Raw genomic sequence first — 26,805 nt, 5'->3', positions numbered from 1 at the left:
TCAGGCCACTGAATGCCCCTCAGATGGTTTCCATACTAAAGAAAAAATCTCAGTTAGTTGGCCTGTACAATCCACTCGCTGTTTGATGCAGCACCGTTATTCTAACTCGGATTTACTGTTTCTGAGATTTATGGTTTTCTTTCCTCTCCCTGCACAAAACTGCAACCCTATTACAGAGCAGGCAGCAGAACATGTAATGGATTCCAGACTCCTCTGGTTATAATAATATTATGACTATACATGGCCCTCTTTGTCTCAAGCAAATACCTAAGTGGTCTGCTATGACAAACAGTTTAAACATTTCTGGCCACCCCTACTCTTTAGTTCACTATGGTTTTGAGAAGGAAACTGGACAGACTTGTCCCTTTAAATACCTCAGTTTCTTAGTTGCAGGATCTGAAAACCACTGACTGAAATTTTAAGAATAAGATTTACACAGCATTTGAATTGGGGCAGGAAATAAATGGTTCTGTGCAGAGAAAGTTGTAACTTGCACATCATGCAGATGGATTCCAGTCCACTTTACAGACTATGGTTTGGGGCCAATTTCTTAGACTCTAAGGTCTCCGGGACAGCTGCTGTCTCAAAGAGGCAGAGCGGCTCTCTGAACTCCTGGGTATGCATAGATTTTAGGGCCAGACAGGGCCCATTAGGATCACTTAGTCTGACCTCCTCCATAACACAAGCCATAGAATTTCACCCAGTGTTTGTGGTGTCAAGCCAATAACTGCTGGTCGAGCTCTGCCCATCTTCTAAAAAGACATCCAGTCTTGATTTAAAGCATACTTATTGCATTCGGTATGACCAGCCAGCTCAGCTGACCAGAACAAGTGGGGGAATGGCAACAGAAGGAGCAACGTGTCTGCCTCCTCCCCACCAATCCCTGCCCATGTTGGGGTGATGGGTACCTTCGAGGAGTAGGAAACGAGAGACTAAGGTCATTGGGTAGCTGTTTTCTCCTATCACTTACTCTGGTGTGCCCTGGTACCTAATAAAGCACGGGGCCTGCAATTGTTTCTGGCCCTTATGTAAGCCACGCATGAAGAAGAAGATGGCTCCTTGCACCCTCACACCCACATAATGGCCAACCAGTAGCTGGCACATAGCCATCACTTTCCCCACAACCATATTGCAGCCACCTCTGGGATGGGCAGTCATTTAATTGCACCCGTAACAGTGTAGTACAAGAGCTGAACAATACCATCCAATGGAAGCTACAAGGGAAATCTAGGACACACAATAACTAAAGGGTAACATTTCAGAGCAACCACAGGGGACAGTTGTCATCACCCAATTTTCCTTTCACATTAGTGTAACTCCCCTGGCTTCAGTAGGGTTAGTCTGGATTTACACCAATTAACAATATGAGAGGAGACTCAGAACCCCAATAACGTCAGCCAGAGCAGCATGCCCAGATTTTTAAGCAGCATCGGGAAATTTACAACAATAATCTTCTTGCTAGAGTAGAAAAACATTCCAAGTTCTCTTTTCATATAATGAATATTTCATGAGACATTTCAACAAACAAGGTATCAACCAAGATAATGGGCTTCATGGAGTAATTCCTCAGCAAATCAATAAAGCTAATGGGCTCAGTTGTCTGCTGGTGTAACTCCCTTGGACTTCAGTGGAGTTACGGCAGCAGAGAATTTCCCCCAATGTAGTTTTAAATTTTTTCTTTTACCTTTGTCATTATTCTTGTCAAAGATAAATGCACAATTCTGTCAAATAAGTTAATCCTAAAACTGACAAAAGGAGATGTTTAGGAACAGCTGGATTCTGCATTCCCTTGCCTATCCAAAACGCCTGTTTGGGGGTGTGAAGAATGTTGGAACAGACTCCAGGTGAGTTACTATAAGTTACCCTTCTTTCATCCACAGAAAAGAAATTGCACACTGATCTAATTATTGAGGTCAAATGTAATGCACATTGTATGCATGACCTTTTGTCAGCCTCGTGATTCTTCTTGGTGTACTTGCATATTTTAAATTTTTGTGTTGCAAAACCAGAAAATAGTTTGTATTTTAAAGTAATTGCAACACACTGAGGCTGTTGGGTCATGCACCATCAAAGCTCAGGAGCTGGACACCATATAGAAAGCAACACAGATGAAACATTTTGGGGGATAATATGAAGAAAGAATGACTATACTCTGGGAAAATTGTTTCTTTTTACAATTTCAGAAACGCTTTAGTTTATATTTATATGCGGTAGCCCAATTTGTGTGCAGAGAAACACACACACACACACAATGTCACATCAATAAATCTCTTAACATTTCAATATGAGGTTTTATTATTGTTGAGTTGAAACAGAGCTTAATTATATACAGAAACTATGTTAACCAGTAAGACACTGCCAATTCTTTAAAAAACCTCTCATTTTGCTAAGTAGAGGGAGACTGATTAATTAACCAGCAAAGAAACTTGGATATGTTTGAGACACTTTATAATTGTCTATGTAAAATTAAAAGCTTTATGGCTGGAACTGTAGCATTGCTGAAATACCTCAAGATCCTAGAATCTGTACTTGGAGCAATGAAAATTTAAATATAAAGTGGGAAGTGTGGCAATAATTTGATAAAGGGCCATCTAAAAACATTACGATATTGAACCAGCATCTCACTTGGTTCATTAATAACATAATAATTAAATTGGAGAAGACTTAATATTGAGATCATTCCCCAAATATGGGCTGTATCAGAGCTAGGGTGACGAGATAGCAAATGTGAAAAATCGGGACAGGGTGTGGAGGGTAATAGGTGCCTGTATTAGAAAAAGTCCCAAATATTGGGACTGTCCCTATAAAATCGGGACATCTGGTCACCCAATTCAAAGATGATACTTATACTATACTTGATTCAAGCTACTATTATATCATGCAGCGTCTTACCTGCTGAAATAGGAGGGGAAAATTAGGATCAACTAAAGGAAGCACCTACTTATTTCTTCCAAGTAAAGACACTAGGAGAAAAGGGAATAGCTTTGTGTGGGGATGAGGAAAACAAAAAGACAGGGAACACTGAGTGGGACCCACCACTGCCTGTCTCCTGCAGTCACAGGAAACTGAGCATGTGGGATATGCTCACCTGATCCTAACGTATGATCCCCGTTTAATGCTTCAGGAAAAGAGGGGGAGGAAAGGTAAATCATTGAAAGTTTCTATAAAAGTTTAACAAGTTAAGACAGGAGTTCTTTTTATTAGTAATTTTACAGTAAAACTGCTAACCACGTTACTGAGCCCTATATGTTTAAAAAAACGAACAGCTATGCAATCACTGTATTAAGAGCTTTATATTTACATAAAAAGAAAAGGAGTACTTGTGGCACCTTAGAGACTAACAAATTTATTTGAGCATAAGCTTTCGGTACTATAGTTGGCTAATTACTGTGCAACTGAGGGCCCTAGTCTGTATTGGGACTACCACTGAAGTAAGTGAGAATTCAGTGGGCAGGAAGGCTGCCCAATTTGGAATATGAATTCTTATAAATGTAGTAAAAAGATTTGAGACCAAGATATATTTAAATTAAATTGAAAGAACAACAACCCTTCTCTAGACCAAATCAAGACAGCTGGCATTGAGTCTCATTATATTTACTTTATATCCCCAGAGTATTTTCTTTTACTCAGTTTATCATGAAATCAAATATGGGAATTCAGTTGCAGAAGTTAACATCTACACTGTGATGTGATGTTTACTGTTTGTTTTTCATAGGAGAAGGTGTATAATTTAAAAGGCTGTGATTTATATATGCCTAGACAAGCAGACACATCCTGGAGCTATTGTGGAAATCCTCACTAAGAACGGATACAGCAACTGCAGTATGTAAACTATTGCTTTTAAGTTTCAGCTTTCAAAACGAAGAAATTGTGGCACTTTAAACATTCTCTTTTACGTTGTTGTGGTTGATTTATTATCATCAACGATTTCTAAACAACATTTGGAAGGCTATTCCAAAACTTCACTCCTCTGATGGTTAGAAACCTTCATCTAATTTCAAATCTAAACTTCCCAATGACCAGTTTATATCCATTTGTTCTTGTGTCCACATTAGTACTGAGCTTAAATAATTCCTCTCCCTCTCCGGTATTTATCCCTCTGATATATTTATAGAGAGCAATCATCGCTCCCCTCAACCTTCTTTTAGTTAGGCTAAACAAGCCAAGCTCCTTGAGTCTTCTTTCATAAGACAAGTTTTCCATTCCTCGGATCATCCTAGTAGCCCTTCTCTGTACCTGTTCCAGTTTGAATTCATCCTTCTTAAACATGGGAAACCAGAACTGCACACAGTATTCCAGGTGAGGTCTCACCAGTGCCTTGTATAACGGTACTAAAACCTCCTTATCTCTCCTGGAAATACCTCGCCTGATGAATCCCAAGACCGCATTAGCTTTTTTCACGGCCATATCACATTGGCGGCTCATAGTCATCCTATGATCAACCAATACTCCAAGGTCCTTCTCCTCCTCCGTTACTTCTAATTGATGCGTCCCCAGCTTATAACTAAAATTCTTGTTATTAATCCCTAAATGCATAACCTTACACTTCTCACTATTAAATTTCATCCTATTACTATTACTCCAGTTTACAAGATCATCCAGATCCTCCTGTATGATATCCCGGTCCTTCTCTAAATTGGCAATACCTCCCAGCTTTGTATCATCCGCAAACTTTATTAGCACACTCCCACTTTTTGTGCCAAGCTCAGTAATAAAAAGATTAAATAAGATTGGTTCCAAAACTGATCCTTGAGGAACTCCACTGGTAACCTCCTTCCAGCCTGACAGTTCACCTTTCAGTAGGACCCATTGTAATCTCCCCTTTAACCAATTCCTTTTCCACCTTTCAATTTTCATATTGATCCCCATCTTTTCCAATTTAACTAATAATTCCCCATGTGGCACGCTATCAAACGCTTTACTGAAATCTAGGTAAATTAGATCCACTGCATTTCCTTTGTCTAAAAAATCTGTTACTTTGTCAAAGAAGGCGATCAGGTTGGTTTGGCACGATCTACCTTTTGTAAAACCATGCTGTATTTTGACCCATTTACCATTGACTTCAATGTCCTTAACTACTTTCTCCTTCAAAATTTTTTCCAAGACCTTGCATACTACAGATGTCAAACTAACAGGCCTGTAGTTACCCGGATCACATTTTTTTCCTTTCTTAAAAATAGGAACTATGTTAGCAATTCTCCAATCATACGGAACAACCCCTGAGTTTACAGATTCATTAAAAATTCTTGCTAATGAGCTTGCAATTTCAGGTGCATTTGTAGAGTTCTTTTCATACTAAAGCACTACAGACAATTCCACAAAAGGTCAATGAAACTGACTGCTAGTTTGCAAAACATTTTCCACTGTCCACACTGGTTTTGATATGCTTATAACTTCATGTAGATAAGCACTTATAAAGATTTCTATAAAATTTCAGGAACTACAAAATTTAAAACTCTCTGAAAAGTTAAACCTTGTGGGTCTGATTTTGTTCCATAGTTGGTTTTGCCCAAAAGTGGATTTTATTTTATTCTTTGCTTTTGGAATTTTTGAGCAATAGACCTTGACCCATTTCTGAGTTAGGAGAAACTGGAAAAATACAGTGGTCTCGTTGTAACCATACATTAACCAAACTTTTCTGAACAGTACAGCAAAAATGGAAACTTAATGAGGGGCAGGTAGTTTAATAGGAGGATGGAGAGATGAATTAATTGGTTGAATGATTGGTTGAATGATACTTCCATGCACACTCTGTGGGTAAATACCCTAAAACTTTTTATACGGTTTAATGAAGCCCTTTCTGACATCACTGCACATTCTCTCTGCCCACCCAACTAGCACAAAGGCTGCTTCTGGGACAATGTGCATGAAAGAGAGTTTGTGTCTTATGAAATACACACAGCAAAATTCTCAAAAATATCCTAACTTCAGGTAAGGAGAAAATCGAAGAAGGAACCCCACTCCCTGCCAACCACATCTAATTTTAGGGTCTCTGCAATTTTTGCCTCAGTTAGACCTGCTGAACAGAGCTCATGGTGTGAAGCAGGGGTGCTGAAGGACCACAGCTCCTTCCTAAGGGGGCAGTGAAATCACGTGGCTTGCCCTGGAGGAAGAATGAGACCCCCCTAGGGCAGTGCTGGGCAAATTTTTGCAGTCATCGCCCCCCCCCCCCCCCTTACCATTCATGGAATTTGTCACACCCCTCCCTCCTCCATTACTTGTAATCTGAAGTAATCTCTTGCTTCCACACTGCTGCTGGTGACGGCACTGCCTGCAGAACGGGCTGGCCGTAGAGTGGAGGATGCTGGGCATGGCTTTCATGTTGTTTGCGGCTCAGGAGGACGATTTTTTAATCCCACTCCCATCCTACCTCACAGTACGCAGTCTGTTTTTACCCTGCTCCTGCTATTATGGCAGAGGGTCCTGTGGGATCCCAATTTCTTTACGCCCCACCCCCACCCCAGAGAACCTCTTGCACCCCTCCCCTCCAACTTTGCGCACCACTGCCCTAGGAGGTCTGGCCCACTGAAGGGGTCCTCCCAGAGATTGTTCCAAAGCTGATGTCCTAGCACCGGTCCTGTGGATCTGTGACAGCTGCATAGTAAAACAGGAGTAAAACGGCATTTAAAAGCCCCCTTTTGCCATAAAGTCAACAAATCCAACACTAGATACATACAGGGTATAGATCTGCTGAGTGAGAAGGTGCCATATTTTTCTGGTTTTAGTTTTGGACAAAAGTTGAAATTTTCTGTTCTCTACTGTTGCCAAGATAGAGTTTCCCCTTTATATCTGTGTGCTACAGCCCTATTGACTCAACCTTGTAGAAGAGAGGCTAGGTCCGATGCCAATTCAGAGTATCTGAGGATCTGATGCTGTAGAATTTCTCTAGCCACATAATAGCAACAATAAAAGGAATGTATTTATCCCTCTTCACCCCATTCAGAGGAATGAATTTCAAAGTGTAATTGGGACTAACTATAATTATTTATTTCCAGTATCACCTGTAATGTGGTAGGCACTTTCTTAACAAAAGAGAGAGCAGGAATGTAATTATAATCTCATGGGAAACAAAGACAGAAGGAGTATATCATATCAGTTGTTAGGGTACCAAGATTTATTTTAACATATGAACTGAATTTAAAGTTCTATTTATTAAGCACATAATCTACCCCACTTGCTTTGTTTCCTTTTTTTAAAAAAAAACCCAGAAAAATACATTTAAAAGATTATTAATTACTTTAATCATTCTTTGTCATTTTAAGATGTTGCATTAAGTTTCCAACAGCAACTTCATTTCAGCCACTTTTCTATTTCTATAGGTAACTGTGTAGGTAAATAATGTATTACTCTGTCATAAACTAGATACCGTAAAACAATCAACAGCACAGGAACCTTAACTTTAACATTTCTCAAGTGGAATTTATACTGTGCAACCTGAACATTTAATTATTGGAGCATTTTGCACAGGCTTACACTGGAATCACTTTTCCCAGCACTGAAATAGAACGAGCAGCTGTTTAATTGCACACAACAATTTAGAACAGCAAGCTAAGAACACCATGATATCGAATTGAAACTGCAGGAGAAATATAAAACACTCAACATAGGCGGAATAAAGTCTCATATTAGCTGCTCTTAATTTTATTTTTTCTAGTACTATACAAATGATGAAGAAAATCTGCTTGTTTACAGATATCAGGGTTCTGTTCCCCTGATTTGAAACCAAGCCTGCCTTTGTAAAAAGAGAGTGTATCTGACATGCATTTTCAACCATGCTTTCAAAGAAAGCATTACACATCAATGGTTAGAAACTGTTAAATGCAATGCTAGCCACAGCTTCTTTAGGTTACAGTGATAAAATTGTTAGAAGACAGAGTAGGCCTAAAGGGTTTTGTGGTGGGTTGAAAGGGTCCAGCTAATGAAGTTGGACACCAGATTTGGATTTTGGACGCCTAAAACTTCAGGGATGTCTGGCGCTGGAGTTTTCATGCAGTGCATTAGGAAGACAGAGGCCGCTTATCAAATTCAGATGGGAGTTGGTTTAGGGCACAGCGTTCTAGGATTTCAGAATTGGGAGTTTTATTTGGATCCATCTCTAGAGATGGGAGCAAGAAAAGTGACTTGGCAGGGGTGCATGTGAAACAAGTCATAATGAGATTCAATATTTATAGCCAAGCACAAATAAGCTTCTCTCTCAAGTAGTAGCATAAAGGCTCTTTCAGTTAAAGAGTAAGGCCTTGTCTACACTACAAAATTAAGTTGACCTATGTTAGGTCGACCTACAGCCACAGCAGTAATTACTGTGGTTTTTTACGTCCATGATGCCCTCCTTCTGTCGGTGGTGTGCGTCCTCACGAGGAGCACTGGCACTGACTTAAGTGTGTGGGGGCTTAGAGCCCAGGCTGTCAGTCTGGCACGGGGTTCACAGCTGGACGCCCCGGGGCTGACAGCCAGGGCTCGCACTGAACACCTCCCTCTGAAAGAGGTATATAAAATTATGAGTGGTGTGGAGAAAGTGAATAAGTTATTTACTTGTTCCCATAATATAAGAACTAGGGGCCACCAAATGAAATTAATGGGCAGCAGGTTTAAAACAAATAAAAGGAAGTTCTTCACACAGCGCACAGTCAACCTGTTGAACTCCTTGCCTGAGGAGGTTGTGAAGGCTAGGACTATAACAGGGTTTAAAAGAGAACTGGATAAATTCATGGAGGTTAAGTCCATTAATGGCTAAGGAATGGTGTCCCTAACCTCTGTTTGTCAGAGGGTGGAAATGGATGGCAGGAGAGAGATCACTAGATCATTACCTGTTAGGTTCACTCCCTCTGGGGCTCCTGGCATTGGCCACTGTTGGCAGACAGGCTACTGGGCTGTATGGACCTTTGGTCTGACTCAGTATGGCTATTCTTATGTTCTTGTTCTTAGGTTCCCCCCGGCGCGGGACTCCAGTTGTGAGCCCTGCATGTGCCAGCAGGCGATGTAAATAACGCAGTGTCTACACGGACACTGTTGCCCTAACTACATCAACCTAAGCACTATGCCTCTCACGGAAGTGGTATTAGGTCGGTGTAGTGGGCATCTTACATCGAGTGCTACATTGTAGTGTAGATGCTTACAGAGTTAGGTCAACATAAGCTGTCTTACGTTGACTTAACTCTGTAGTGTAGACCAGGCCTAGAATTCATTGAGATACATAAGTAGAATCTGTACTGAATGCATCCAGCTCTGACTACGGTTCCAAGTGTGCCTGTTTCCACTGTTCCTAACTCCTGTTCAGAAATGAAGATGAATTTGGATTATTAAAAAAATTGTGCTCTAGGATTCCTTTTATTAAATAAGTCAGGCAAAAGTAGTAATAATAGGACTACTACTTCATTATTTGTATTGCAGTAGTACCCAAAGGTCTCACTCTGGGTCAGGGCCCCATTGTGTTAGTTACTGTACAAACACTGTCCTTGTTTGTTTGAAAAAATTAGAAAAAACCTACCACTGTGCCTTGATTTACATCTCAGTCTCCTGTAGCCTCCCTGATCCACTGGGGAGAACCAACTTCCTTTTTTTGCCGTTTCACCCATGTTATTCTCCTACTCAGAGCTCTTAATTGGCTTTCTCTTTCTCCACATCAAAATAAAACCACACACACGCACCATCGAGATCCACCCCCACTGTGCCTCTTAAAGCAGTCTTCAGTTTCTCCTGTTTGTGCCATACGCTGTGCCTGCTCCTGAGGTCGGTCTGTCTCCCACTTGTGTCACTGTGTCCTGTTCGTATTATCTAACCTTAGAACAGCACTCCTCCCACCCCATCTCCCCCAACACTTGTTTCTAGGGCTGGCTAGAAAAAGGAAGTCCCTTCCCTCCCAAAAAATTAGCATTTTTGACTTGTCATCCCAATTTGGGACAGTGTTTTCAAAAACATGACGTTGTCCCTCATTGGGATGACAAGTCAAAAATGCTACATTTATTTGGAAGGGAATTTCCAGAAAAATTCTGTTTTGAGAGAACTGAAATGGAATTTTCCAGTTTGCTGGTTTTTACCCCCCACAAACCCACCCCAGGGACTTCTACATGTTTCCCAAGATACACAAACAAAGGAATCTAGGCCCATCATTTATGGTAACAGCACTACTGAGGGAATATCATAGAGACCATCCTCAATCCACTCAGTGCACAACCTACTTCATCCAGAAACTCTGCAACACTAACAACCTGCTCAAAATACCATCCTTTCCACCAAGGATGTTGTCAGGGTTCCCTCCCTACTCTGGGGTACAGATGTGGGGACCCGCATGAAAGAACTCCCTAAGCTTATTTCTACCAGCTTAGGTCAAAAACTTCTCCATGGCACAAATTTCTTTCCTTGTCCTTGGATGGTATTGCTGCCACCACCAAGTGATTTAGACAAAAGTGCAGGAAAGGGTCTCTTGGAGTCCCTATTCCCCCAAAATATCCCCCCTTCATCCCCTTTCCTGGGGAGGCTTAAGAATAATATACTAACCAATTGGTTACAATGTGAGCACAGACCAAACCCTTTGGTTTTTAGGACACTGAAAATCAATCAGGTTCTTAAAAGAAGAACTTCATTATAAAGAAAAAAGTAAAAGAAGCACTTCTGCAAAATCAGGATGGAAGGTAACTTTACAGGGTAATAAAAAAGATTTAAAACACAGAGGACTTCCCTCTGGACTTAGCTTCACAGTTCTAAAAAACAAGAATAAAACTACCTCTTAGCATAGGGAAAATTCACAAGCTAAAACAAAAGATAATCTAATGCATTCCCTTGCCTTACTTAAAATTTTCATAATCTTAGATGGATCATTTCAGGTATGTTTTCAAGAGATGTTTTACCTACCCAGTCTCTCTCTCTATCTGGGGAGGGAACAAACAAAGAGAGCACAAACAAAACCTCCCCCTCCCCCAGATTTGAAAGTATCTTCTTTCCTTATTGGTCCTTCTGTTCAGGTGCCAACCAGGTTATTTGAGCTTCTTAACCCTTACAGGTAAAGTGTTTCAGTACAGCTGCAAGGAGGGATTTTATGCTACCCTTATCTTTATGTTTATGACAGATGTCATCTCCCTATACACAAACATCTCTCACCATGAAGGCATTGCAGTCTGACAATGACAGCACTCAGATATTCACCTCAAACACATCCTCACCCATAACAACTTAACATTTAACAACAAACAGTTTGTTTAAACCACAGGAACTAGGATGGCTGCCCAATATGTCAACCTCTTCATGGGCCACCTCGAGAAATAATTGCTGGAAAACTACACCACAACAACCAATGAGATACCGGAGATATACTGATGATATTTTCATTCTCTGGACAGATGACCTAAACTCTTTCATAGATTACCATCACAACTTCAGCAACCACCACTCATTCATCAAACACTCCCACACCAGCATCAACTTCCTGGACATCACAATCAGCTTAAACAATGTAACCCTACAGACTATATGCAAGAAACCAATGGATCACCACACTTACCTCCACAGATCCCTTAACTACTCCAGACACACCACGAAACCTGTTTATCTCCTGCCAGGCACTCAGATATCACAGAATATGCTCTGATGAGAAAGTCCGGGACATACACCTCAACCCACTTAAATCACCAAACAAGGACACTCCATCAGAGAAGATCATCGCATCACTGAAGGGGCCAAATGCCCCGAGAGAGCATGCTTCAATACAGGAAAAAAAGAAACCCACTAACCACACACCTGTAGAGTCCATCTACACTTGGGAATGTACACGGTTGCATGTGTGTTGTTATGTTGCAACCGTTCCCCTGCCCCACCCCATTGTCCACATCTGAAATCCTGAAGCAAGTTCCTGAAAAACAGTCTAATGTGCTAAAGTTCAGCATGCATGAAGATGTGGGTATGTACACATCTCCGCTGTGGCATGGCCCCATACCCATTCTACAGTCCAGTGTGGACAGGGGCAAGGGGCATGTACCAGTTCATGGGGTATCGACAGTCCTCCAGAGCCATTCCCACAATGCACTGATCCCTTTGCTGCCTGCCCCTTACCCAAAATTACACAGGTTCCTGCCCTCCATTGCCAATGCTACTAGCAACCTCTCCTGAGCACATTCAGTTCTCCCATGAACGCTGTTGATCAGTACCAGTCACCATGGAGCGTTCCATGAGCTGCTACCTGGTCTCTGAAGAACACCTTGGTGCTGATCCATATGTGGTCAGAGTACACCATGCTCCATGACTTTGCCTGTAGCAGCAGAAACATATACATATATCAGGAGAGTTAATGGAGGTGAGCATTCACCAGACTTTGTTCCAGTGCCTGGAGTGCATGAAGCACCTCGGGTTCCTGGCACATGCCCCTGCTATAATGAGCTAGACCAGGTGCTCTCCACGTCTCTAAGTACTGAGCCTGAATTCAGTCATGACCCCCTCCTCAACCCTGCCATCCTCATTATACTGCAGGACACTGATGAGGGGCAGGGTGAGGAGGCAGAAGGGACCTTGGAAGTCCTAGAGGAAAAGCCTGCCTAAGTACCCAGTGGACCCAGTTGAGAGAGCCGCATCAGGAGGACCACAGCAGGAACCGGAATCCAAGGCTGGTAAGGGACTATACCCCCCACATTCCCCAGAAATATCCCTGTTTTCTGCAGTAATAGATGGCTGAAGCTGGCCCCCTCACTGCACTCCATCCATAGTCCAACCTGATGTGGTCCCTGTGACAGTCTACACTATTATGATCACCACTTTTACAAAATTATGAGAAATCTTGTACAAAGTATGCCTTGTGATGTATCATTGGAAAAGCCATAATTTGCTGAATATCATTGTCCTGTTGATTCACACATTTTAACATTGTATATGGAGATATGAGATTTTGTTATATGTTTGTTACTGGAGCATGTTGTTTTAACTCTGGGGAATGCCCACGGTCTAGCTCTTCAGAGGCAACAAAGGGGTGGCCAACATCCAGCCAGGTGCAAAGAGACTATTGTCTTTTTAACCGGCCATTCACCAGCAGGGGAGTTGTAATCAAGAAATTTACAATTCACCTGAAGGACAATCGGCAGCTCACATATTCCATGGAACTGCCTGATGCACCAAGAACTTTTTCCAGTAAAAGGGTCAGGATATAAAAAGGGGATCAAAGGCCCCTGGCCACCTTTCTCCTCTCCCATCTCTACTGAAACAAGATTGCTTGAAAGACTTTGAACTGGGGAGATTGATCCCAGGCTGGGAAGGGAATTCAGCCTGTGTATTAAGAACTGTGAATTGCTGCAACACCCAGAGAGGTAAGAAAAGCTGTTTGCTTCAAATCTTACACCTTGTCTGCACTACACAGTTTTGTTGACAAAAGTCAGCTTTTGTCGACTAAACAGTGGTGGTTTACACACTAAAATGCTTCTCCCACTGATGTAACTAACTCCCTTGCTACGTCAACATGGTAAAACTACCTTGACGAGCGGCATAGGGCTTTTTGCGATGTAGTTAGAGTGAGGCAGCATCAGTGTAGACATAGCACTTGGTTATGTCACTCTCATCCTCCAGGAGGTATCCCACAGTGCCCATCCTGACCGCTCTTCTCAGCAGTTTGAACTCCGCTGCCCTGAAGGTACACAGGTATGCACCCTTTCCCTTTTAAAGGCCCAGGAATTTTTGAAATTCCTCTTCCTGTTTGCTCAGTGTGCACAGTTCAGACAGCATATTCCCAGCTGACCATGCTGGCTTTCTGCAATAGAAGTGCTCCTGCGTGAACACTGGTGCGGTTGGATCTGCTGGGTCTGTGGGGAGAGGAGGCTGTGCAGTTGTAGCTTTGCTCCAGCTGTAGGAACTTTGATACCTCTGGGCTGATTGCCAGTGGCATGCAGGAGAAGGGGCACGAAAGGGACACGCAGTGGTGCCGTGCTAAGATCAAGGAGCTGAGGTAGGTGTACCAGAAGGCAAAGGAAGCCACCCATTGCTCCAGAGCAGCGCTGAAGACATGCTGCTTCTACAAAGAGCTGCATGCTATCCTTGGTGGCAACCCCACTTCCATTGCCAAGAGCCCCACGGATACTTCGGGAGGACTGGAGGCAGCGGCCAGTAGACTCAACCCTGAGGACAAATTGGTGGATGAAGAAGTGGAATTCAAGGATGATGTGGAGCACACAGCAGAGTCTTCCAGTGGCGTGGTGAGTCAGGATCTCTTTTCTACTCCGGAGGGGTCTAGCCAGTCCCAGCACTCCAGCTCTGGCGCACATGATGCAGGAGAGGGGAGCTCCTGTAAGTGTTCATTTTGCTTTGATACTGCACGGTGAGAGGAGATTGAGTGCTCGTGTACTTTGTTATATGGTAGAGGAAGGATAAGGGACAGAAATTAACAACAGAGCCTGTGCATCTACACAGTTGGGTCATGGCAGAAAAGTTTGTTAATGTACACCGGGATGTCCTGGGAATCCTCCATAGAAATCTCTAGGAAACTTTCCTGCAGATACTCTGCAATCCTCTGCTGAAGGTTCCTTGGGAGAGCTGCCTTGTTTCTCCCCCCGCTGTAGTAAATTTTGCGACACCACCCGCTAATTATTTCTGCAGGGACCAGAGTGGCACACAGGTGAGCAGCATATGGAGTTGGCCTGTAGCCATACGCATGCAAGAGATGCACTGTTGCATCCTGGGTTACCCTTAGGAGTGACAGATTGGGTTCAATTACCATAACCTGTGGAAAAGGGTGCCAATATTCAGAATAGTCTCCCTAGGCACTCGTAGTAACCACATTTGCAAACCACCCAGACCCTATGCTTTGAAAAAACTGTTGCTGGCCAAGGACCACAATGAGAAAAGACAATAATTAACGAAGACAGATGTCATAAATATAAAGGGAAGGGTAAACACCTTTAAAATCCCTCCTGGCCAGAGGAAAAACCCTTTCACCTGTAAAGGGTTAAGAAGCTACGATAACCTCGCTGGCACATGACCACAATGACCAATGAGGAGATAAGATACTTTCAAAGCTGGAGGGGGGGAGAAACAAAGGGTCTGGGTCTGTCTGTGTGATGCTTTTGCCAGGGACCGAACAGGAATGGAGTCTTAGAACTTAGTAAGTAATCTAGCTAGATATGCGTTAGATTCTGTTTTGTTTAAATGGCTGATAAAATAAGCTGTGCTGAATGGAATGTATATTCCTGTTTTTGTGTATTTTTGTAACTTAAGGTTTTGCCTAGAGGGATTCTCTATGTTTTGAATCTGATTACCCTGTAAGGTGTTTACTATCCTGATTTTACAGAGGTGATTCTTTTACTTTTTTTCTTCAATTAAAAGTCTTCTTTTAAGAACCTGATTGCTTTTTCATTGTTCTTAAGATCCAAGGGTTTGGGTCTGTGTTCACCTATGCAAATTGGTGAGGATTTTTATCAAGCCTTCCCCAGGAAAGGGGGTGTAGGGTTTGGGGAGGATTTTGGGGGGAAAGACGTTTCCAAGCGGGCTCTTTCCCTGTTATATATTTGTTAGACGCTTGGTGGTGGCAGCAATAAAGTCCAAGGGCAAAAGGTAAATTAGTTTGTACCTTGGGGAAGTTTTAACCTAAGCTGGTAAAAATAAGCTTAGGGCGTTTTCATGCAGGTCCCCACATCTGTACCCTAGAGTTCAGAGTGGGGAATGAACCTTGACAAGAGACATTTCCATAAAATTCTTAAGTGAGAATACACACACAAAGGAAACTAAACTTACTAAAGATATCTGACACTGAATGGTGCTCTAACAACTCCGCCCTCCCTCATTAAACAGCTACCCCAGCAGCTATTGGAGTACTCATGTCACGGAGCAATCATGCACAGCATCTGATAAGAGATGTGAGCTATGGTGTCAGAAATAACACATTTTTTTCCTCAAAACTAATTCCCTCTCCAAACCTTAGAGAACTGTTTGTAATTACTTTAAACAATGTTTGTGTTCCCCATAAATTAACCCAAAACAGAGCAGTTAATAAATAACAAAAACATTGCTCAATGATGGCATTAAAGTGTGTCAACCTTCTCCACTACACAAAGCCATGGCCAAAGGTATTGACCTGAAGGATCCTCCCTCTGTTGTCTGCTTTTGATTAGTACATTAATTGCAGGGGATTTAACCCCACTGAGGTAGCTCGTGACTGAAAGATGTGACCATGCTCTAGTGTGCTTTTTGAGCAGCACCTTGATAGTGTATCTTGGCACACTCCCAAGTCATCTTCTGGCTCCCCATTGTTGCACTATGTCCAAGCACACAGCATCACAAATTTCCCTGGCCTGCTGGGAACCACAAGCTGTGTGCCACATGGGTGGGGTCAGGTTGCCACTACAGGCTTTGGAAAGCAGTTTTGTACTATGCCCACTTTGCTGTGGAAGTATTTCCCTTTAGCTTCATATACATTATGCAAAGCACCGCATGTCACAATAAGCCAAAGTGCTTTGGCCACACTGGCATCCAGAGCATGGGAGGCATGTAATGGAGGCTGGGGGAGGAACCTCATGCCACGGTGTGGGGAGGGGCAGTGGCAGATTACTGAATGGGCCCCGGCACAGAAACACCATATATAGTCATGTCATTTCAGGGAAATAAAGTCCTCTATTTTGTTCTGCAGTACAGCCCTGAACCACCCTGGTGTCATGGACCTTTCCCATGTGTTCTGCATTCATGTTCATGAACTGACTGCTTATGGCCTTGGAGAACCAGTGAATCCTAAACGTCACAGTTCATTTCTTCACTGGTCCCTTTCATTAGGCAAAGTATAGGTACATGCGTTCTGTCGACGTACCCCGCACAGTTTGGAAAACCCATCCTCTTGCTATAATTTCAGGGAGTTGTGTTATGACAACTATCCATAGGTACGTCACAGTACTGATAGCCTGGCAAACCTGTGCAACCACCATTCCCACAGTTGACTTCTCAGCCCCGAACTGGTTGGTAACTGACAGGTGCTGTTAGCTTCCAAAGGGCAATAGCCACCTGCTTCTGCACTGGTATGGGTTTCCAAAAACAAGTGGTCTGGCACTGGTGGATTGGTGCAAGCTGCTCGCACAACTCCTTGAAGATCTGCTTCCTCCTTCTTCAGTTCTGCAGCCACTGGTCATCATCCCAGGTTTCACAGATGATGTGGTCCCACCACACTGTACTGGGTCTCCAGGACCAGAAGTGGCAGTCAACCCATGGGCATGCCATTGCAATCCCAGCATTCAACACATCTACTGCAGGGGACTCAAGTGAATTTTCAGTCCCCCTCTGGGTCACCTGTCTTTGTTGTCTGAAATCTCTCTGGACCAATTCTGTCCAGTATCTGATACTGGATGGTTCTGCTCACATGAACATTTGTCCAGTGAGCAGTAGCAGGAGCAGAACCACATCTTCATGGACTTGCTCTATGTATCCAAAACAGTTTGGCAGAAGGGAGAGATGGCAGGGAGCTGCAGTCATCAAATGTGTGAAGGTGACATAGAGTTCCAGCAACACGTAGCAAAGCAATTCCTATAGCATCTCCTGTGATACAGGAGATGCAGTAGGATTGCCACCTTTTCCACAGACCAAAACTGGACATGCCACATCAGTTAATGGATATATTACTCCTGGGGGAATTCTGAGCCACTGCGCAATTCAGAATTTTGCAGAAGTTAATGTTGTGCGCGCAGAATTTCCTTTTCTGAACAGAAATGGGCTGCAGTGCAGCTAGCTACCACTAGGGACCGCTGGCCCTGACAGATCCCAGCTCGCACATAGAAGACACTGCTGTGGGGAGAGAGAGGGAGCTAGAGGGTTCCTGGCAGCTGCAGTTCCCAGCATGCCCTGAGGGAAGGAGACTGCAGTGTGCAGGAAACTCCATGCAAGCCTGGGACCGAGCATCAGGCTGTTTCTCCCTCTGGATCCCTGGGCTCTGGTGAAGAGGGGGCGGGTGTCTGGGCAAGGGGTGGGCCTGTGGCTGGGCTCTGGGGGGGAAGGGATTGTGGGTCCAGTCCCTCTGGCTGGATTGGGGGAGGCAGAAAAACAGGTACAGGGTTGTCATAGGGGTTTCTTTAACTCTCTACTTCTGGGGGAATTTTTGTGTGTGTCTGTATTGTTACGCACATACTTGCTGACAGATATTTTGAAATAAATTACCAAAATAATTGAAACTGGTGTTATGTAGTGTTATTTTGACAAATAAATGTTGTAGAATTTTTAATTTTTTGGCAGAGAATTTTTATTTTTTGGTGCAGAATGTCCCCAGTAATATATATGTCAAAATATATATGTCAAAACAAGACAACAGAAAGTGCTAGGCTTAGCTACATGACATTTGAAGTTCAATGAATGAACAGTGCATATTTTCACGTTTAACGTAAAATAACACCGAAACATAGAATGTATATTTCAGTACTAAACAACATATTGAAGCATTAAGGTTGTTGGCATTGCTTGTGTGTTTCACTTAAAACTGGACATCAGGACTTGTCAAATGGCACCAGGACACAGAAGCCAAAAACCGGACTATTTGGGTAAAACCCGGATGAGTGGCAATCCTGGGACTCTGGGATACTGCCCTGACATGTTAGCACTAATGACGCATGCTGAAAGGGGCAGTGTGGATGAAGGTGTGGCGTATACTTCTTACCAGCACTGGATAGGTGGACACGCAGTGTATCCCTAGTTGTCACCTACCAACCGACACTCAACCCTATAAGAGTATCACCAAACAAATGCAGCCCATTCTTGATGGGAACCACATTTTGAAAGAAATCTTTCCCCAACCCTCATCTTCTGGCCATCAAACAGCCTCCCTACCTTGCGAAGCTTACCATCAGAAGCAAGCTTCCCAAAGACTACCGCACACCAGCTCAAAGCACCTGCCAGAACAACAGATGCAAAGCCTGCAGGCATATCTCCATTGTTACGATAATCAATATCCTCACCCCCACAAAACACCTTTCAAGATCCATGTTTCCTATATATACCAATCACAACATGTGGTATACCTCATCCAGTGCATCAAAAGCCCCAACAACTATGTGGGTGAAACCAAATAATCACTATACTCACGAATGAACCTATGCAGAAAAATGATAAAGGACAAAAATGCTCTGTCACCCATGGGTGAACACACTTTCACAAAGCAATCACTCCATATCTGATCAGTCCTCATCCTCAAAGGACACTTGCATAATACCTTCAAAAGATGAGTCTGGGAACTTAATTCATAATTTTGCTAGACACTAAATGTCCTGGCTTCAACAGAGACACTGATTTTATGGCTCTTTACAACAATTTGTAACCTACTAATCCTCCTTTGTCCTATGACTGCAGTGGTGTTAATTGCCCACTTCATTTCAAGGGTTTTCTTGCAACATGTGTTAACCCCTTATGCTTAACCATCTGTTCCATCTTGTATTCAGCTGTGACTCTCCGGTTACCTTTTCCAAACCTGACTCTGTGAAGCATGAAAGTTGTCTCTTCCACCAATTTCCCCTACAATTTTTATCTCACCCACCTTGTCTCTCTCATACTTTGGGACCAACACACTACAAAGAACCTTTGAGGCAGGCTGCTGAAGGCCGACTACCCTGACTCCCAGCCTTAAAAGTTTTGATTTTTTTTTGCGATAATGATATTTTCCATCAGAAAATTCTCGACCAGCTCTACACATTTCTTTCAGTTAACTGTTCACACCAACCCTATTCCAATGCCTGACCATAAACTCTTCACAGGAAGCAAAACAAACTCAAAAATGATCTTTAATTTTTGCAACTCTTGATTGTTAACTTTTGTAACTCCGCTCCACTACCACTGTCAGAATGTTGTGTACATTCACTGTGTTATTCCTTTAGATTATAAACGTTTTGAGTTGGGGGTCCTTCCTTCTTATTTTTCTGTAGAGCACCATATCCACCCATGACACCATACAAATAATAGATAATTTACAAACATTAAGTGCTATAAAACTATTGGTATTAAAACACATTTTGACATACATGTATACAACATGGCAAGAATAATAATAATAATAAAAACCCTAGGCTATCACTTGTCCTTTTTAAATCTGTAAAATCATTTTCTCTCCACTGTAACTAACATACAGCTATATTTCTGTGACTAAGCAAATAAGACATTAAGCTAATTTTCACATTGTTTCTGTGTCTCAGTGGATAGTATGGATTTCTCACATCTCTAATTAAAACTGTTTTCCACTTAGTGTTTACATTGAACACTTGGAGTTAACGTGGTTTTTTTTTAAACTGAAAACAGATTAATTGCTATACATGGCAAAACCTTGGGTACATTTAGAATTTTATTTGCATGCTAGATTAATAATTAACTCTACAGTGGACTTTTTGTAGAAGCAAAAAGAAAAGGAGTACTTGTGGCACCTTAGAGACTAACCAATTTATTTGAGCATAAGCTTTCGTGAGTTACAGCTTACTTCATCGGCTGTAGAAGCAAAGATTGTAACCTTGTTTATATTTAGTTTGGCAGAATTTATTTATTTTTTTTTTATAATGTTGATGGATAATATCAATGTTTATTTTTAAGCTTTTTTATTGTTATTTATTTAAATGTTAACAGTATGCAGAAATTATGGGAAGGCCAGACAATGGGGAGTATCAGACAATAATTATTTAATGACAGTAGATATTGAGATTCAAAAAGTTAAAGTTTTATCACCGTTAAAACACAAATTGTCAACATCATATGTCAAAATATACAAAGTAAATATTCTTAAATCAAACTCTAAGTTCTCAAGCAGCATTTTTCTTACTTGGCTGATATGTATATTTTCATGATCAATAGAAATATATTTTTGTCGGTTTGTGTGTGTGCATACAGTGAAATTGACATTTAATGACATTTACCGATAAAAATCTAATCCTTCCAAACCTATTTATATTCACCCAGTACTGTAAATTTACTTACCTCCAGCACATATTTCTCTAGAGACAATCATATTTTTATCATAATTTTCTATGAAGCTGATGCATTTCTTCTGAGTGGTGATTCTGTAATGCAGTTCATACTGTAAAATTTATATGGTACAGATCCTCAGCTGATGACTTAAATGGAGCTATGCCAATATATACCAGCTGAGAATCTGGCGCATAATTGATAATGATGTTCCAAAAAGACAGATGACTGTTTATACCACAAAAGAATATGGTGCAAAAGTATCTGAACTTACCAGGCAGATGAACTCTGAAAAGACATCAATGGTGGGTTCAAAGCATCTCCTTTTAAAGTATGTACTGCCTGTGACATCTGAGGCTGAGGCTGAGTCTGTACTTGGCTTGGATTCTGAGCAGGGTTAATCCATCGGCTCTGTGCCTGTGTCATCCACTTTCCCTGGATTCCCCACCTTGCCAGGTAAAATTTGCAAATATCGTAGTTCATTGATGAGTAATATAAAAGGTCCAGTACCAGCAAGATCACAACAAAAAAGCCATAGATCCACACTCCTAACAATGCACTGTAATTGCTGGGGAGGAGGGGAAAAAAAAGAAAACAACAAAGGAAATGATTTAACAGATCATTCACTGTCATCACTCCATTTATCAGGGTTTTTTGTTTGCTGGTTTGTTTGTTTTAAAAATAATCTGGATTTTCATCTAAGAGAAGCAGGTATTTTTGGTAGAGTAGGGTTAAGAGAGTGGTTACCCAAAATGCTGCATTTCACTAGTATTAAGTACATCAAAACTCAACATTACAAAGACCAGTGATTTTATAATACAATTCATTCAATAAGTACAGAGGTGAAAACACATAGTAAGCTTACGTGTAAATGTTGGCATAGCTATAACATATATATGAGTGGTTTCAGAGTAGCAGCCGTGTTAGTCTGTATTCGCAAAAAGAAAAGGAGTACTTGTGGCACCTTAGAGACTAACAATTTTGTTTGAGCATAAGCTTTCGTGAGCTATAGCTCACTTCTGTAGCTCAAGAAAGCTTATGCTCAAATAAATTTGTTAGTCTCTAAGGTGCCACAAGTCTTCCTTTTATATATATGAGTAAGGATCAGGATGGTTACCACCCTGTCATTGGCTTATAAAAAAGTGCCTCAGAAAGCTTAATTGAATAAAGACAGAACAGAATGAGTAAAGATATCAAATAAAGTGAGAGAGAATAGTAGGGAGATAAAAGCAAAGGAGAGTGAAAACACTGTTGAGACAGCAAGTTTAGCTGTTTTTTTAAAAACTGATTGTTAGGTCTATTGGCAATTGGTATGGGAGACTGGGGTTTGGGAAAGAATTAGGCTAGAACAAACGTGCAGGTTTTGAGGAGGAATTTAAAGTGGGAGAATGGAGGTTGTTAGGTGTATGGCGTAGGAAGGTCGTTCCAGACAAAAGGCCTGGTGTGATTGAAAAAATGCAGAGCAGAAGTGGGAAAAGAAAAGGAAGCAAAAGGGGTAGTAGATAGAGATGCAGAGTCTTGAAAACCACATAAAGAATTGCAATGTGGCCCCCAAGCAATGCTTTAGGCATACATCATTTACGGGAATTACAAATTATATAAACCTGCCATTCAACCACCTGCACCCTGTTGAAAGCAGGGAAAGCAATGAATGTATAAGTTACAGCTGGTGAGAGAAACTTCGACAGAACCACATTCCAACAGAATATGCAGTTCTGCTGAAATCTATGTGTTCTGCCAAATTGGGTTGATTTCCCCCAAATTTTGTTATGGAAGAAAAACCAGGAAAAATGCTAACAATGTTGAAATGTCCCATTCTGACAGTTTCAGAAGAAACTGTTTGGAATTCGTGTTTTGAAATGACTGTTTTGAATGGTTAAATACTTTGTATTAATGACATATAATGCAAAACAAAAAAGTTGAAGTTGAAACAAAATGCTTTGTTTCCAGAATTGTTCCTTTGTTGATAATTTTGAAATGTTTGGTTTTCGATCTGATTTGGGACAAAGCCAAATTTCAAAAAAATCTCAAAAATCCTTTGCAAAAATGGTATGCCATCCTCAACCCAGCTCTATATTCAGTGATTTACTTCATTGAGCTATTCTGTGTTGGACGGGGTGGAGTCTTTGTAAGCAGTTCAAGGCAGCATCTGACTTCTTTTTATATGTTTGTAAAACCTGGAGGGGAGAGGGGGGCATCTCATGCACGATTGGCCTGACCCATCTCCCACTGTAGTCAATGGGGAGTCTTTCAAGGGGAATTTTGCCTATGTTAGGGTTCAGGCTCAGGCTCTTAAATGCAAAAAATATCTAAAGACTAAGCAGTGGTATGATTCAAAGCCCAAAAACATGTGCTTGTGAACCAATGTAGTATGTTGTACCTGAGATTTACTGTGCTAGCCTGAAAACGCAATGCTTTTCTCCTGTATTTCTGTCAACGCTTCCCCTATCATATAATGAAACTGCATTATCAATTTTGTACATTTCTATGTTATTCTAGACACACATGCACACACACACACACACACACTGCTGTCCAGTGTGTCACATACATTATGGCTGGACACCACAATTTGCCTTAAAAGGCAATCAAAAAATGAAAGCATTTTGAAGGCAGATTTTGATATCCAGGAAGTAGGGGAGAAAAGATTCAAGAACATGCTCATAAATTTAATTTTGTTTTAAATCAAAATTTCAGGTACGATTCTGAGTTCTTGTCACATCAAGATTTAAAGGGCCCAATTCGCCACTCGTTTATCACGGATTTACACTAGTGTAACTGTAGTGACTTCAGTGAAGGTAACACTGGTATAAAGCAGGTGCTAAAGAGAGGAGGAACAGGCCCTTAATGGATCCTATTAGCATGTAGCTTTAAAATTTCAAACAAACACTGGGTATTTAATGCTGGGATTTCCAGTAGTGTTTAGTACTACATCTTCAGTGGGAATAGAGGTAGACCAACGCTAAGTGCTTTTGAAAATCCCATCTGATCCTCTAAAAGGCCTGTTCCTGTGAAGACTTGTGCATGTGCTTAACTTTATGAACTATGAGTAGTCTCTCGTAATTTTTGTAAGTCTTTGCAGGACTGGAGCCTAAAATATAACCTGAGAGGTTTGGGCAAAGATTTTCAATGGCATTGCTCCTGATTTTTCCGTGGATATACTCTTGTTTACACTGGTAAAACTCTGGAGTCACTCCATTAGAAAATGAAAGGGGAGTCGGGCGTGAAGAATTCAGGATGAGCTCCACAAGGAGAAATCCTGTTCATTGTAACCATTGAATCTCAGTGAAGTCCCCAGGACCACTTCTGGGAACAGAATTTGGCCCACAGTGGGGAGGACAATGTATTTTTGTTTCCCATAAAGTTAGAAATCATGTAATTTATATGCTAGCAAGAACTTGTAGGCAGGAACGTTACCTTCTCTTCTAGTTGTTTCATATGGACGTTTTTATGGTTGTGTTTAGGCATTTGTTTTGTTCATTAAAAATCGCTTAGTGAAAAATTAGGTCTATTTTGAGCACTGCAATTTAAAGCACCAATTTATTAATCATGCTGTATGTGAGTTCTCCATCTGTTCCTTGTAAATAACAGCTGTTTCTGACAAGTACAAAAATGAAAGTGCATTATTTTAATTAAGATATAGTGGGACAACAGCATTGTTGAAGAAGCCTTGTGCAAATCACAGGCAATTAATAAATTATATGGGTTGTTCACAGGGAGAAACTCTATACATTGGTATGGTTTGTTAAATATTATGATGGTGCAAAATATTAACTTTAATATTGAAATTAAAGCTTTCACATACATCAAGAAAAAATAATACTATGAAAAAATGTGAAGCCAGGTAGACAAGCCCTAAGTTTCACATTTCTAGTTAGTTTCATTACTCTCTAGTTCTCCTGTGCTTTCGCATGGATGCATTATCTGGGTTGCAAGGAACTATTTTAATTTATATCAATATTCACATCCAGGTTTACATATGGATTTCAAATCTCAGTAAGATTCAGGGTTATTTCGATTCAGTCCATTACAGAAATTCCCTAGTCAAGCAATTCTGATGTGTGTTATTGTCCAGATTTGAAATCATGTTCTTTACCCTCGTTTCCCTGTGTCTTCCTAAGAAGTGCAAAGGTTTTCATTTTGAAGGTTCCTCTTCAGGCCCTTCACTAATTTTAATAATACAATACCTAAATCTGGACCATAAATTACCTGACAGCATTCTTTTAACTCACTAACTAGAAGCAGATTAACTCATTGGCCTATTAGGAAAGCTCAATGACCCAATACTTTGGCTTTCATTCTAATACAGTATAGGCTTGATCCAAAGTCCATTTGAAGTCAATGGAAAGACCTAGGCTATGGCTACACTAGAGACCTTACAGCAGCACAGCTGCACTGATGCAGCTGTAAGCTCTCTAGTGTAGCCCTTCTAAGCCAGGGGAGAGAGCTCTCCATCAAATTAATTAATCCGCCCCCAATGAGTGGTGGTAGCTATCTCAGCAGGAGAATCTGTCCCGCTGACATAGCCCTGTCCATGCTGGTACTTAGGTCAGTGTAACTTCTGTCGCTCCGGGGAGTGGCTTAGTCACAACCCTGAGTGACATATGCTATAATGACATATAGCCTCAGAGGGTATGTCTACACCGCAATTAAACACCCGTGGCTGGCCCATGCCAGTTGACTTGGTCTTGCAGGGCTCGGGCTAAGGGACTGTTTAACTGTGGTGTAGATGTTCAGGTGGGAGGGTCCCAGAGCGTCTACACCACAGTTAAATAGCCTATTAGCCTAAGCACTGTGAGTCCGAGTCAGCTGGCATGGGAGGTGTCTAATTGCAGTGTAGACTTACCCTGCATAATTTCAGTGGACTTTGAATCAGGACGTGTGAGAATGGGAAATACTTTTCTCCCTCATCTCCACCCCTTCCAATTGCAGAAGCCTACTTAGATTTTTACTTTGGGCCCTAGATGCAAATGGGGCAGTCACTCTTGTTGTTCCTCCTTCCCAAGCTAATTTTGCACCAGGTCCCGAGACTCTTTAGTCAACTAGCAAGCATGATTGGACCAGAGCATTTTTAAAAAAATCAGAATCAGTAGCTTCTATTTGGCATACATGAGCCTATGTGGAAAAATCAGGGAATCCACAATTTTGTCTTTTTTAAAAACACTTGCAAACAGCTCAATGCAGCTGTATAATTTATATGTAGGCAAACAGCCATGGAGAATGTTGTTTTCTGGACAGGGCTGATAATTACAGTAGCAATGCATTTCAAATTCTTTCTCTCAACCATACACAGATGGCTGATGGTGGTTAGATACCTGTATAACTGAGGATACAAGTGAATATTTTGACGTGTACTTCTTATGTATGACCTTTCCTAATTATATTTATCATATATGTTACAGAAAGAAAGGTCCCTAGAGCTACCTTTACGTTTTCTAGAGAGCCCATCAGTGTGGTACCTAAAGGCTGAATCCATAAAGTGATTTAGGCACCTAACTACCACTGTAGGCTCCTGAGCCCAACATTTAGGCACCACTGAGATCCTCAAAACCCCTGTTCTGCTGGTGGGCATGATCAAAACTGCCCAAGTCCTAATGGTGCTGAGCCGCTTGGCACCCCAGCTCACACCTAAGCTCTGGCAGGATTTTCACCCTAAGTGTTCCCCCTCCTATCTCACCTATGGGGATAGGCCTGCTCAGAGCCCCACACAAATGACAGCCAGGATGACCAGCTCAGGAATTGTGTGTGTGTGCGTGCATCCCAGAATACCCAATAGCCCAGTGGTTAGGACACTCACCTGGACTGTGGGAGAGCTGTTCTCAATCCCCACTCTGCCTGATTTGGAGAAGAGTCTTGAAACCCAGGTCTCCTGGACCCTGTTTCAGGAGAGTGCTCTAAGCCCCAGGCTCTAGGGTATTCTGCTGTGGATCT

The 26,805-nt window shown here is 41.7% G+C and overlaps 1 protein-coding gene across 4 annotated transcripts in view; it reads right to left on the bottom strand.

The window, feature by feature from the left end:
* SHISAL1 (shisa like 1) overlaps positions 1-26,805 on the bottom strand; it is a 280,550-nt gene that overhangs the window by 31,512 nt on the left and 222,233 nt on the right. For all 4 annotated transcript variants that reach the window (XM_074936639.1, XM_074936655.1, XM_074936635.1 and 1 more), the window contains one exon: positions 21,149-21,442. In XM_074936639.1, coding sequence (XP_074792740.1) covers positions 21,149-21,442 — 294 coding nt within the window. The remainder of the gene's footprint in view (positions 1-21,148; positions 21,443-26,805) is intronic.

Source organism: Natator depressus, chromosome 1, assembly GCF_965152275.1.
Source record: "Natator depressus isolate rNatDep1 chromosome 1, rNatDep2.hap1, whole genome shotgun sequence".
NCBI classification, from domain to species: Eukaryota; Metazoa; Chordata; order Testudines; family Cheloniidae; genus Natator; species Natator depressus.
The sequence above is the reverse complement of the archived record's forward strand: the minus strand, read 5'-3'. Positions and strand labels throughout refer to the sequence as shown.